The 14,436-nt window shown below is 45.8% G+C and overlaps 1 protein-coding gene across 1 annotated transcript in view; it reads left to right on the top strand.

Annotated features, from left to right (window-relative positions):
• The window catches only part of C7H1orf159 (chromosome 7 C1orf159 homolog), a 29,946-nt gene that overhangs the window by 1,640 nt on the left and 13,870 nt on the right, over positions 1-14,436 (top strand). Inside the window, exon 2 of the mRNA XM_042477760.1 lies at positions 10,062-10,153. Within this exon, the coding sequence (XP_042333694.1) occupies positions 10,082-10,153 (72 nt within the window). The 5' untranslated portion in view covers positions 10,062-10,081. The remainder of the gene's footprint in view (positions 1-10,061; positions 10,154-14,436) is intronic.

The following is a 14,436-nucleotide window of genomic DNA, read 5'->3' as shown; positions in this document are numbered from 1 at the left end:
TGAGTTCGAATTCCTACGCAGCCATGAAAACCCATTCAGTCATTTGGAGCAAGTCTGCATCAATGGCAAACTATTGAACACATGTGAAGTCGAAGGCTTCAGTAGTCTTGCATCATTTGCATGGTGCTTCCTTTGCCCCCAAACTGTGACCTTTAAGAGATTTTGGACTTCAGCTCCCAGAAGCCTCAGCCATCTTGGCCAAGAGTCTGGGGTTCTGGGAAGTCAAGTCCAATATTCTCTTAAAGGGCACAGTTTGGGGACCACTGGGTTAGAGTCATAGGATCATAGAGTTGGAAGAGACCGCAAGGGCCATCCATTCCAAACCCCTGCCATGCAGGAAATCCAAATCAAAACATTTCCTGCTGGACTGGACCAAAAGCCAGGCAAGTCATGGACAAGCAGATGCCTTGGAAGCCAAAAAAGCCATATAGGAATCCCCAAACCCAATGTAGGTCTCCAGTTCCCAGTATTCAGAGTTATGCTGGAGATAGTATCACTCTAATACAGTGGTCCCCAAACTGTGCCCTTTGAGAGACTTTGGACTTCAGCTCCCAGAAACCTCGGCCATGTTAGGCAGTAGTCTGGGATTCTGGGAGGTGAAACCCATAATCCCTTAAAGAGCACATTTGGGGGAACCACTTAGTATATGTTTAGTAGTCATTCATAGCCTTGCAGATGTGTGTAAAAGGGGTGAGTTCTTCCACATGACGGTGCACATCTTTGGTCCCATAGAGACAGGCCAAAATAAAGCTGCTTCGGGTCGCTTTGGAGGTATGCTGTTTAAATACTCAGAGGTCGGAAGCTGCGCGAAAGCCATGCTCCAGTCTTAAAGACTTGAGCGCAACTTTGGCACAGCTTCTGGCCTCTTAAGACGCATGTGTCATTTAAAGAGCATACCTCCAAAGTGACCCGAAGCAGCTTTATTTTGGCCTGTCTGTATGGGGCCACTGATGTGGAAGGATGCCTTTTTGGTTATGACACCTGGTCACTCCAATTTCTTGTTGTGACTTTCCACCTGCTTTCCATGCAGAAGGACCCAGCTCCAGTCTCCAGCGACTCCAGTTAGACCAGATTGCAAGGAATGGGAAAGTCCCCTCGAGAGCCACTGCAAGCAAGATTAGATCAGGCAGTATTCATGCAACAGAGGGAACCTGGCAGGGCCCTTTGTCCCTGCTCCTCTGTTGCAGTTGAAAGGGGGAACGTAGCATGCAACATTTTAAAGACTGACTCATTCTAGCTTGTAGGAGAGAGGAGCTAGTACAGCAGGTACATGGAGTAGACAAAAGCCATGATGAATATGCAAGTGCTAGGAAAACACAGTTTGCACTCTGCGTGTTGAGATGAAGTTACTGTCTGGCGCTGCAAACTCTCGCATCCTTTCACTTCAAGACTCTTTTAGGTTTGTGTCATGGGGACTCCCACAGTTATTGAATGGTTGCCGCTGCTCGGGGCAGCTTTCATGTTCAGAGGTTAAAAAATCAGCCTTTTTCCTGTTACTGCGCTGCACTGAGCGACATTTGGTTTCCAAAACTTCACATCTTGGCCGCAGCAGCAGAAGTACTTCAGCTTTTGTTAACCATAGTTCGCAGAGTGAGGCACAAGCATCTTAGGGTTTTGACGCCTGTCCTTTGTACTCTTGAGAACTAGGAGAACATTTAGTCCCTCTAAAAGGTTCACCATCACTGCCCTAAAGCAATGGTCCTCAAACTCTGCCCTTTAAGAGATCTTGGACTTTAGCTCCCAGAAGCTTCAGCCATATTGGTCAGTAGTCTGGGATTCTGGGAGCTGATGCCCAAAATCCCTTAAAGGGCACAGTTTGGGGACCATTGCCCCAAAGGCTGGATGGATGAGAGAGCAGAGTAGGTCAGTGCTTCCAGGACAGTTTATGCTCTTGCCTTTCACCAGGGGATGGTTCCTTCTTTTGAATAAGAGTTAAGATATAGTACTTCTCTGAAGATAGTAGTACTAACATAACTAAAAGGTCTTCCTTCCCAAAGAAGAGGGCAGGAGAGTGACACTATCCGAATGTAGAGATCTCAGGCCATAGAAGCAGACTGTCCTCTGGTTTGCAAACAGATGCTGGCGAAACGTCGGGAAGAAAACTCTTCTAGAGCTTGGCCACATAGCCCCCAAAACCCACAAAACAACTATGGATGCCAGCCATGAAAGCCTTCGACTTCACAGTACTTACATTGACCTCTGGATAAGTTGACTTAGGTTTATTGGGTCCATTTTTTGACTAACATTTCTAGACTTATACATGAGCATATACTACATAGTCTCCAGATTTTCACCAGCGGCCGGCTGTGGATGCGTTGGCATAGCATTAGTACCGACATTTTATTCTCCAACGGAGTAGGAGTTTGGCGAAGTAGTGCGATTTTTGGGAACATTTTTTAAAGCATAAGACCGTTCCGCAGGAAGCGTCGCTTTCCTTCCTTAAGCCTCGAAATGTGTGTCATTTTTCAAAAGGGCTGTTGCGTGTTTCAGCTTCAGGCATGAAACCCTTCTAGGATGTGACAAGAAAAGTTTGAGAGCATGGGCTATGCGCCCAAAATGTTCAGAAAGGTTGCGGCCTTTTCCCCACCACCATTAGTTACGAAACCTTTTTATGCCCAATGTACCAGTTTCTCTTGTAGGCAAGAAAAAAACCCCTTTTGTGTGCGATTGTCGTTTTCGACTGTTGCAATAGTTCTAACAAGGCTTGGGCTTCTATTGTCAGCCGCAATGCTTTTCCCAACCTCATTACTCTGGGTCCATGTCTGAATAATGGGGTGGACCTTACCTTCTTCTTCTTTCTTCAACAGCTCTTGCAAGATCTGAGCACTTCTGAACTGCTTTTCGAGTTGTTTTAAAAATATATCTATTTATATCTATTTTAGTGCTTTTCTGACCTGTTTCTATAATGGTCCGTGGACTTCGTATTCGACAACCCCTGCCAGCGACCCCAATTTCTATCTCTTTCCCTACTTACAGTTTATCCCTTTGCAAGTATGTGGTTTTTCAGATTTGACCACAAAGAGGAACACTGGCCTGTTTTCCCAGGTCATTGAGCCTTTGTGCAGTTTGTGGTTGAAATCGCGCATCCATATAGTAAATTATCTATGTGCATATGACTAAGAGGGAGAGTAGTAAACTAGAAGATCCTCAAGGAAATCTTAACTTTGACCATAAACTCCCAAGTACTATTGTTTGGCTTAGTGGTAGGGAACCTTTTAGAGGCCGAGTGCCCAAACTGCAACCCAAAACCCACTTATTTATGGCAAAGTGCCATGTAACTGGCTTTCTAGTAACAAACTCTGGCAAACTCTGTGCTGGGGCGATGGCACATGTGCCCACAGAGAGGGCTCTGAGTGCTACCTTTGGCACACGTGCCATAGGTTCGCCATCACTGGATATAATGTCAAGATTAGCAAAGTCCTAACCTCTCCCATGAAAGGAATGGACCTCCTAAATCGATCACTGTATAAGGGATGACTCCAGGTTGGGAGAATTGAGCCTCTGTGACCAACAATTAGAGGGACATCACTTAGAATCATAGAATCGTGGACTTGGAAGAGACCCCAAGGGCCATCCAGTCCGACCCCATTCTGCCATGCAGGAACTCTCAATCAAAGCATCCCTGACAGATAGCCATCCAGCCTCTGTTTAAAGACTTCCAAGGAAGGAGACTTCACCATACTCGGAGGAAGTGTCTTCCACTGTCAAACAGCCCTTACTGTCAGAAGGATGTCACAGAATGAAAGAGTTGGAAGAGACCCCAAGGGGCAGCCAGTCCAACCCCATTCTGCCATGCAGGAAATCACAATCAAGACACTCCTGACAGATGGCCATCCAGCCTCTGTTTAAAGACCTCCAAAGAAGGAGACTCCACCAGACTCCAAGGGAGCATCTTCTGCAGTGAAACAGCCCTTACTGTCAGGAACTTCGTCCTAATGTTGAGGTGGAATCTCTTTTCCTGCAGCTTGCATCCTATTCTTTGGAGCAGCAGAAAACAAGCTTGCTCCATCCTCAGTGTGACGTCCCTTCAAATACTTAAACAGGGCTATCATCTCTTCTCCAGGCTAAACAGACCCAGCTCCCTAAGTTGCCCTTCATAGGGCATAGAAGCATAGGGTTGGAAGAGACCCCAAAAGCCATCCAATGCAACCCTATTCTGCCATGCAGGAAGACACACTCAAAGCACCCCCCAACAGACAGCTGTCCAACCTCTGTTCAAAAACCTCTAAAGAAGGAGACTATTTGTAAGGTGGCCATTGAAGAAGGAAACAATTGGGAAGATACTGGCTAGAGTGGAAGCCAGCTGTGGCCTGGTTGCAAAGGCAAGAAGGAAACAGATGGCCTGTATGCGCCAGTCCTTTCAATCTTGCTGAGCACCCTGGCATCTTGCCACGGCAATGCTCAGAAAGAAAGAAGGGACCAATGAAGCAGCAGCTCTTTTTCCCTTGTGCGGATATCAAAGCGTCAGGAATATCTGGGAAGAGGCAGCCATGGGTGCTAGAACCAAGCTTGCACAAAGCAATTTCGGGGTGCCGCGTGCCAGTCTCCTTTTGCAGGAATGAATGCAGACCACATAAAAACATCAACAGCGCCGTCTGAGAGGGAAACAGATCAATTTTGCTGGAAAGGCCGATAAATCCAGCATCCCATTCTTCCTGGAACAGCTGCAGGGCAAATGTTTTAATTTCAGTATAATTTGCAGCTACGGGCGAGTGTCTTGTCTATAAACACAGTTGTCTGTTTTATGATAAGTAATCTAATGAATGCTAAGCTGGGAAACGGAGGTGTTTAGCTCCAACCTGTGAGTCCTGGTGTTGTCGGTGCGCTGGGTTTTCATCCCTTTCTTGAGCGCCAGAGCTTTGGTTTCCCCCTCCTTTCCACCAAGATGAATAATAAACCTCCTTGGTCCAACAAGCCGTCTTCAATGGCACCTTGTGCAAAGTGGCCACAATGATGAACGCATCTGTAAAGGGAGCCTGCCGTTCTCTTTGGCTGTTCCTTCCCACGGTCTTGATGAGACAATAGACACATTTTTTAGGGAGCCTGCGTTGTTGCTTTCTTAAAAGAAAGAAAGTGATATAATTGAATACACTTTGTCACCGAACATAAGAACGTCTGCGGTGGTAACAGTAATAGTTGCTTGAACCCCCTTGGATCCAGTACATCAACCCATTTACCAAATAGATAGTGGCTGTTGAACAGCAGTTAGGGACGTTAGGATACAGAAGCTGTCTGTTTTTGTCCCCTTGACATTGGTGAAAAATAGGACCATTGAAAACGGCCTTATCAGGCCCCTTATCTGTTTAAGCACAGCATTATTCTGCCTGACTGTGGCTTTTCAAGGGCTTGGGGAGAAGAAGCATTGCTGGCTACCTTTTTTATAGTGGTGATACAAAGACAGAATTTGGCATCTTCTGTGCACAAACATGCGCCATACCCATAGAATCATAGAACCATAGAGTTGGAAGAGACCCCAAGGGCCATCCAATCCAACCCCCATGAAGCCCTATGAGAAGAGACTGGGGGAGCTGGGTACGTTTAAGCCTGGAGAAGAGATATTTAAGAGGTGATATGATAGCCCTGTATAAGGGTTGTCATATTGAGGATGGAGCAAGCTTGTTTTCTGCTGCTCTAGAGAATAGGACCCAGAGCAATGGATGCAAGCTACAGGAAAAGAGATTCCACCTCAACATTAGGAGGAACTTTGTGATAGTAAGAGCAGTTCGACAGTGGAAGACACTCCCTTGGAGAGCAGTGGAGTCTCCTTCCTTGGAGGTCTTTAAACAGAGGCTGGATGGCCATCTGTCGGAGATGCTTTGATTGAGAGTTCCTGCATGGCAGGGGTCCCTTGGGGTCTCTTCCAACCCCATGATTCTATTATTCCTTTGACCAAGCCACTTCTTTGGCAGCTCAGGATCGGGGGACATGCGCTCCTGGCTATCATAAGTAAGCTGTGGCCCAACAGTTAATGGTTTTGGTATTGATAAGGCAATGACCCAGCCAGTAAATGATCCAGTGTTGCAAAAAGCCCAGAAACATTACTAGCCTGCCATTGTAGTGGCAAAAGAGAGCCCCCTCCTTCATGCGCTGTGCTGGACATAGAAGAAGGTGCTTCCCTTCCATGGGTTCCTGCCAACCATTCATGCTCAGAGCTATCAGGCTAGTGCTTAAATACAGGCTGGAGTTGTGGTTTTATTACATTCGCACTCTACTTTCCCAAAAAGATCGACTTGGAGCAACTAAAATTCACTGCAATAGTAGTGGATTTGTGTAAGTCAGTCTCCTGACAGTTGGTAGTACTAGCATAACTACAAGGTCTTCCTTCCCAAAGAAGAGGGCAGGAGATGGACACTAGCTGAATGTAGAGATCTCAGGCCATAGAAGTGGACTGTCCTCTGGTTTGCAAACAGATGCCAGCCACAGATGCTGGCGAAATGTCTTCTAGAACATGGCCACATAGTCCAAAAAGAACTATGGATGCCAACCATGAAAGCCTTCAACTTCAAACTGGTTTTGCCTTTGACAACTCTAGAGTTGGACTGGGTGGCCCTTGTGGTCTCTTCCAACTCTAGGATTCTATGATTCTATGGGTATGGCGCATGTTTGTACACAGAAGATGCCAACTCTAGAGAGAAATGAGTCAGTATCCCAAACCTTCTAAACTAAGGGCTTGTCCTGTGTAAGCATTGGCAGTCAGTGTCCTCTGACTTAAAAGAACATGATGAAGCTATCCCAAAGACACTCTCTGCGATGTATCATTTTGAAACTTGTACGCATCTCGATTTGATAACACGAAATGTCTAACGGCATGAAAAGTGCTGGACTCTGACATTGAGCTGGCTTTGATATCTCTATTTGATTTAAGCACCAGGACAGCAGCTGCGCCTTTGTGCATGTTTCCCTGCTTTTAGCACGTCTGTGTCGTCTCTTGATGTGACGAAACCCCTAGGAATGAATGGGCAGGTTATGAGAAAGATGATGGATGCGGGACATTTATCCCATCCCTGAACTCAGTCAGCTAAATTCGAGGTAGGTTTATATCGGAGATAAGAGAATACTTCATCTTCTAAAGACTGGGAGTCGGGGGGGACTCTCCAATTATCACTTGAGAGAGATTTCCCCCCTAATCTTGCTTTATCAAAAACCCAATTTGTTCTGTGCAGTCGGTATGGATTCCTTTTAACTTCTGTCCTCGTTTTTAATTTGCCCAGGATTTTTATGTTAGTTGGGAACTTTTCATCCTGTAAATATAAAAATTCAACTCAGTGTAGCTTTACAACTAGGTTTGCAAAAGTTGTTATTGTGGGATAGAGAGAGAAGGGGAGCAACGGTGTTTTGTAAGGTTTCTTTTTTCCCACCTGGAAGATGTTCTCATTCACCCCGAGCAAATGGTGCATTTCATCCTGTCCCTGGCTCAAAATATCCTCTGGATATTGTTTGTGGAGTAACACTTTCTTAATATAAAACCTCCACTTTAGATATGAATTTATCTCCGAATCCACCTGGAACATTAGGGTTTCATTAATGGATGATAGTCTCTTAGCCCACACACTTTCCAACTTGCTCAAAGCAGCCTGATCTCTGCATCCACCTCTTTATCCTCACAACAAGCCTGTGAGGTAGGCTAAATTCAGAGATGTTATGAGTCCAAGGCTGCATACAGATCTGAACCTCCATCTCTTTGGTCCCTTTTAACCAGGCCTACAAGACTCTGCCTTTGCCTTTATTAGGATCAGTAAATGTCACAAGCGTGAAAGATTCATGACCTCTCTCTCATCGTTTTGATCGTCTCCGCTTTAGAAGATAAAAGGAAACTTTCAAAGTCGTCCAGAAATAATAATTACAGCTTATATCATTGAGGTTGAGATCTGTTCATTATCACATGAGGACCAATCCCACAACAACTGCGCTGTTGGCAGATAGCGGGAGCAATATTATAGCGATCTATGTTTCCGCACAGTTGCGCAATTGCGCTATCGTGACAATATAAAAATGAAAGGGAAGCAGAGGAGCGTTATACATAACCATGTTTCTGCATAGTTATTATATCATGCATGTATAAAACACAGAGGCTAAACTGAGAAGCAAGGGTATGCCACTGTAATGTCTAGGACAGTGATGGCGAACCTATGGCATGCCAGAGGTGGCACTCAGAGCCCTCTCTGTGGGCACATGTGCCATCGTCCCAGCACAGAGTTTGCCAGAGTTTGTTACTAGAAAGCCAGAGGGACATGGCACTTTGCAATAAATAAGTGGGTTTTGGGTTGCAGTTTGAGCACTTGGCCTCTTCACCATCACTGGTCTAGGAACACCTTTGCGTCTTAAACCTGGTATGTTTAAACCAGTACCCGCGAAAACATTAACGCTTTATAAAGAGTAGTTCATCTGCTTGCTGTGACAAGTAAACATTTGCTTCTTGATCCTAATGACAGGCGCAAAGATGTTTGTGAAAAGATTTGGGGCTCTTATACCACTGGCTATAGCTCCAAAGTAGTGTGCCTGCTTTGCATGCAGAAGGTCCCATCTCCAATCCCTGGCATATTTAGCTTTCAGAAGGCTAAGAAAGAAAAGGACTGGCTTCAGACAGTGGAGGGGCTTTGCCAGGGAAAGAGGACACTAGCCACTCTATTCTGCTTTGGTTGGGCCTTACCTGGAACACTGTGTCCAGTTCTGGGCACCACAATTCAAAAAGGATGTTGAGAAACTGGAGCGTGTCCAAAGGAGGGAGACCAAAATGGTGAAGGGTCTGGAAATCATGCCCTATTACGAGGAACAACTGAGGGAGCTGGATATGTATAGCTGGAGAAGAGGCAGTTAAGGGGTGATATGATAGCCCTGTTTAAAGATGTGAAGGGATGTCATATTGAGGATGGAGCAAGCTTGTTTTCTGCTGCTGCAGAGAATAGGACATGGAGCAATGGATGCAAGCGCCAGGAAAAGAGATTCCACCTCAACATTAGGAGGAGCTGACAGTAACTGCTGTTCGACAGTGGAAGATACTCCCTCGGAAAGTATCTTGGAGATCTTTTAATAGAGGCTTGATGGTCATCTTTCGGGTATGCTTTGATTGAGAGTTCTTGCATGGCAGGGGTTGGACTGGATGGCCCTTCGGGTCTCTTCCAACTCTATGATTCTGTGATTCTATGGATGGCCCTTGGGGTCTCTTCCCACTCTGTGATTCTATGAGTCTATGGATGCCCCTTGGGGTCTCTTCCAACTCTGTGATTCTATGGATGCCCCTTGGGGTCTCTTCCAACTCTATGATTCTATGAGTCTATGGATGCCCCTTGGGGTCTCTTCCAACTCTATGATTCTATGAGTCTATGGATGCCCCTTGGGGTCTCTTCCAACTCTATGATTCTATAGATGGCCCTTGGGGTCTCTTCCATCTCTGCGATTACATGATTCCTCTGAGAATGTGACTTGCCCAGGGTCACCCAGTGGGTTTCATGACTAAGTATGGCATTGAACCATGTTCTCTAGAGTCGTAATCCAACACTCAAACCACTCCACGCTGGCTCTCTTGCCCAGCCCTTAAATATAGTACATCCCTTACAATACAGAACACTTGGCAACCCAGTTTCAGCTTGAAGCAAGTCTTCGGGTCTCTGAAAACGAGGGAAAACAGGCTGTGTATTTGTGTGTGTGTTGTCTGAAAACTGTGTATGCTTTGTCTCCCCTGTCTCATATTGATCCTGTGTAGCTTGTGCGCTGCGCCCAGTTGCTTTCTGTTCCCAGGGAGGCTTTATCAGGGACGGTGCCAGGCAGTTACTGTTCCCCATCAGCAATCTCATTTTCTGGGTGTAGTCAAGGCTGTGATTTGTGCCAACTGATAAGGCTCCTGGTTCCTTAGCAACTACACACATATCTGCACGGGCACAAATTTGCCCTCCTGCCGGAGCAGTGACAATCCCAAATGTTTCCAAATTAGCACCCTATTAGTTAGCCTCCTTCCCTGCCACCCGCTACGACTCTGTGTTAACCTTGTATGTTTCGGCACTAAGTCGGCGGAGCATGTGCACATTCTCCGGAGTCGAGGACTGACTTATTTCTCTTTTTAGACAGTTGCTCCTTGCGAGGCATGGTCATGCCATGCGTCTTCTTCCTAACTTTACTTGGAGCGGAAGTGGCCAGCAAATCCTCTGACGGTTCGGTATGTATTATGCATCACTATTTTTGGGTGGATTGAGAAAGTACTGTCTATGCTCATGTATAAAGTCTAGGAATTTAGGTCCAAAAATTGACTCCCAAAAACGGAGTCGACGTATCCATGGGTCAATGTAAGTACTGTACTTTAACTCTTAAGGAACCATCCCATGGTGAAAGGTAAGTATGTACTCTGCCCTTGAAGCACTGATCCTGCTCTACTCTCTCATCCATCCAGTCTTTAGTATGAGCACAAACAGTTACGCCTGATGGAAATCTGCACTCTCAGGATTCAAGCTGCAATAGGGTTGCTAAGTGTTCTGTATTGTAAGGGCTGTCCTTTAAGGGCTGGACAAGAGAGCCAATGTTTAGTAGTGGTTTGAGTGTTCGACTACGCCTCTGGAAATCATCCATCACTCTCCAAGGAAGGAGTGTCTTCCAATGTCAAACAGCTCTTACCCTCAGGAAGTTCCTCCTAATGTTGAGCTGGAATCTCTTTTCCTGTAGCTTGCATCCATTGTTCCAGGTCCCATTCTCTTGAGCAACAGAAAACAAGCTTGCTCCCTCCTCAATATGACATCCCTTAACCCGCAGTAGTGGTAGTATGCCTCATTGCTCTTGGTAGCTCATCCAGGGTTCCCATTTTATTAGTTAACACGCAAGAAGAATATTCTATACTGTGTATGAGTGAAGGAGGCATCCATCTTATTAGAAAGTGGTGCTTGCCATCCTTGTTGTAGTGTGCCTTCAAGTAGTTTTGGACGTAATGCGACCCTAAGTCCAACCTATAACGGGGTTTTCTTAGCAAGTTTCATCAGAGGGGGTTCGCCATTGCCAATATCTGAGGCTGAGAGAGTGTGACTTGCCCAGGGTCAATCCAGTGGATTTACATGACCAAGCCAAGATTCAAACCCTGGTCTCCAGTCATAGTCCAGCGCTCAAACCATTACACCACACTGTGCAAAGGCCATTGGCCGTAAGCAATAAACATGACTTGGTGACTACACCACGCTGGTTCATTTTATAAATATAGGGCAAGTGAGAGAAGGGTATATTTTAGATATCTTGATCTGGAGACATTTAAACACGGTTGAAAATCTGTTGTTGTCATCTTGTGGATTGCAGAAGCCAAGTGGGGGCTAAGCAAGACTTTCTTGGATGGCTATCTGTCAGGGATGCTTTGATTGAGATTTCCTGCATGGCAGAATGGGGTTGGAATGGATCAGGGCCCTTGCGGTCTCTTCCAACTCCATGATTCTAAGATTCACATCCCCCAAGTAATCCATTTTGTGCTTTTTCGGCTTGCATGCGCACTCCCTTTCTGTCCTTCCGTTGGATGGATGAAACCTGCCCCGATTGTTGCGAGTTTGATTTACAAAGCCGATCAAGCCTGAATGATATACTTTTCACCCCCATGTGTGCTTTTAATCTCCTTTACTTGTTTGTTTGTGGATGAGTCATCATATTTATCTTGATTTAGAGCCTCGGAGGATCGGGGCGGGTTACTCGCATTGTGCGCTGACAAGAATTCCCTTGTCCGGAAGCGTGGGATCTAATTTTAGAAGACACTTCCTTCATCTTTCAGTGAAGTAAATTCGCTCCCTGGTAAGAGCATTGCCATCCCTAGCAGCACTAGGCTCCCATCTCCATCTTCTGCTGCACAAACACACACAGGCATGGCTCAGTTAATGAAGTGGATGCATTCCTGGACATTGCTTTTTAGAATCATAGAGTTGGATGAGACCCCAAGGGCCATCCAGTCCAACCTTATTCTGCCATGCAGGAACTCTCAATCAAAGCATACCTGTCAGATGGCCACCCAGCCTCTGTTTAAAGACCTCCAGAGAAGGAGGCTCCACTACACTCCGCATTCCATTGTCAAACAGCCCTTACTGTCAAGACGTTGACAGTATTCTGAGGTCAGAGTTGGAATGCCCAAGAAGACTGAAATGTTCCGCAACTGGTTTTTGTGCATTCCCATTCCTAATGTCCAGTTCATGACTATTTATCCCCTGGCGCAAGATTCAGACTATTTGCCCAGTGTACAGTGCTGAAGGGCATTGCTGGCATGGTATGGCATAAATCGCCTTGGAGCATGAACAAGTGAAAGCCCCTCTAATAGTATAGGTGATGATATTTGCTGCATAGATGTGTGGGCAGACTTGGCATCTGGGTTGGTGGCAAGGCTTTGTATCGGTGCCCACATCTGTGTTGTGTGTCCTCCTATAGATATTCCAGGTGAGGCCTGAGCGACCAAAGCAGAATAGAGTGGGACTATTACTTCCTTTGATCTAGACACTATACTTCTATTGATGCAGCCTAAAATCGCATTGGCCTTGTTAGCTGCTGCATCGCACTGTTGACTCATGTTCAAGTTGTGGTCCACTTGGACTCCTAGATCCCTTTCACGCATAGTTTCATTCAGCCAGGTGTCCCCCATAATCCTATATCTATGCATAAGTGCAGTATCTTACATTGCCCAGAATGGTTTGAGATTCATTGATGATGCGTCTGAGTGTCCTTAGCTGGGAGTTGTATGTGGGATTCTGTCTGGGTACAACAACAACAACAACAACAACAACAATATAAGCCTTGCCTTGCTTATTTGTCTTTTGACTTCATATGGTGGGTACTGTAGCTTGAAGAAATAAAAAATGGGCCCTGGAACCAAATCCCAGCAAACACCAAAGACCCACTCTTCAAGTGAGAAGCTTTTCTTTTCTTAACGCTTTACTGAAAGATTTTATGGCGAGATCTTGGGCCAACTTCCCGTCAGATAGTGACAAGGATGCATATGGCAGTAGACACTGTTACTGTAATCTGGGCACATCTTGGTGTTTTCCACAAAAGAGCATCTCTTAGCATTTGTATGTGCATTTGTGCGTTTGGGCATGCGCGCGTGCGCCCTCCTCCACAGCCTCGTCCCTCGTTTCGAAACGTCACACATGGTGTTGACAAGGAATATATGGAGTGTGTTTCCTCTTCATGTCTGAGGAAGGGCTGCCGTCTTTGTGATCCTCTGCACATGCGGGCACCAAGTGAGCAGTGCAACTCTAGGCTTCGATGATTCAAAGTTGTTTCTGGATTATGGTGATCCTAAAGCAACCCTATCATGGGGTTTTCTCAGAAAGATTTGTTCAGAGGAGATTTACCATTGCCTTCCCCTGAGGCTGGGAGTATATGATTTGCCTAAGGTCATCCAGTGGCTTTCATGGCTGGGATCAAACCCTGGTCTCCAGAGTCATAGTCCAACACTCAAACCACTACACCATAGCCTTCAAATACATTCAAACTGGCCCAGCCCAGGAGCATCTGAGTTTTGAAGATGAGAGGATATGTGAACCAGCTCTCTATGGTCTAAGACATTCTCCGCTACTCCATTCTATATGCAGTAACTTGTATCACACACTTATTGTTGCCCTTGTGCCAGGATCCTTTAACGTAAATGGGCATGTGTGGGTAGTGTTTGGTAAACCCAGCTCTGTATTGGCATCAAAAGTCTTGGTAGGTGTGCATAATTCTAAGAAAGGGACATATGTCCCAATTATAGCCAAGGTACCTTCTTACCCAAGTTAGGCATCGCTAGGTATAGGTGTAACTTCTTGGTCTTCTTAGTGAGAGAGCCTCCTTGCAACAAATATGTATGAAGTACATGTCCCTCCACATGGGGTTAGGGGCACAGGACCCCCGTGAATGTGGAAAACCCACAAATAACAAAAACACTATGTTTTGACCTGAGAAAACACCTCTCTAGGAAACTCTAGGTCCTCCAGTGCAACTGTGTGGTCAACATCTGCCAGGCATTGGCCATAGAATTGCACTGGAGGAGCTACAAATGCCTAGTGGATTATTCTCTCTAAGACAGTGATGGTGAACCTTTTAGAGGCTGAGTGCCCAAACTGCAACCCAAAACCCACTTATCTATTGCAAAATGCCATGTCTCTCTGGATTTCTAGTAACAAACTCTGGCAAACTCTGTGCTGGGGCGATGGCACATGTCCCCACAGAGAGGGCTCTGAGTGCCACCTCTGGCACGCGTGCCATAGGTTCGCCGTCAATGCTCTAAGACTCTCTAGGTCCTTCAGTGCGACTTTGGGTTATAGTTGACCATAGTCTAGCGCCAGAGGACCTAGATATTCCTAGGGAGAACATATTGATATTTTGTAATCTTTAGTGTTTATTTACATTTCTATATTGTAAATTGAATTTGTAGAGCAAGCACACATGACAGCGAAGCATTAAACAGTCTGGCAAATGTAAGTCACTGTTTCAGCAACAGAATTCTAGGAC

The sequence above is a fragment of the Sceloporus undulatus genome, chromosome 7 (assembly GCF_019175285.1).
Source record: "Sceloporus undulatus isolate JIND9_A2432 ecotype Alabama chromosome 7, SceUnd_v1.1, whole genome shotgun sequence".
Classification (NCBI taxonomy): Eukaryota; Metazoa; Chordata; class Lepidosauria; order Squamata; family Phrynosomatidae; genus Sceloporus; species Sceloporus undulatus.
This window is presented reverse-complemented; position numbering and strand designations above follow the sequence as displayed.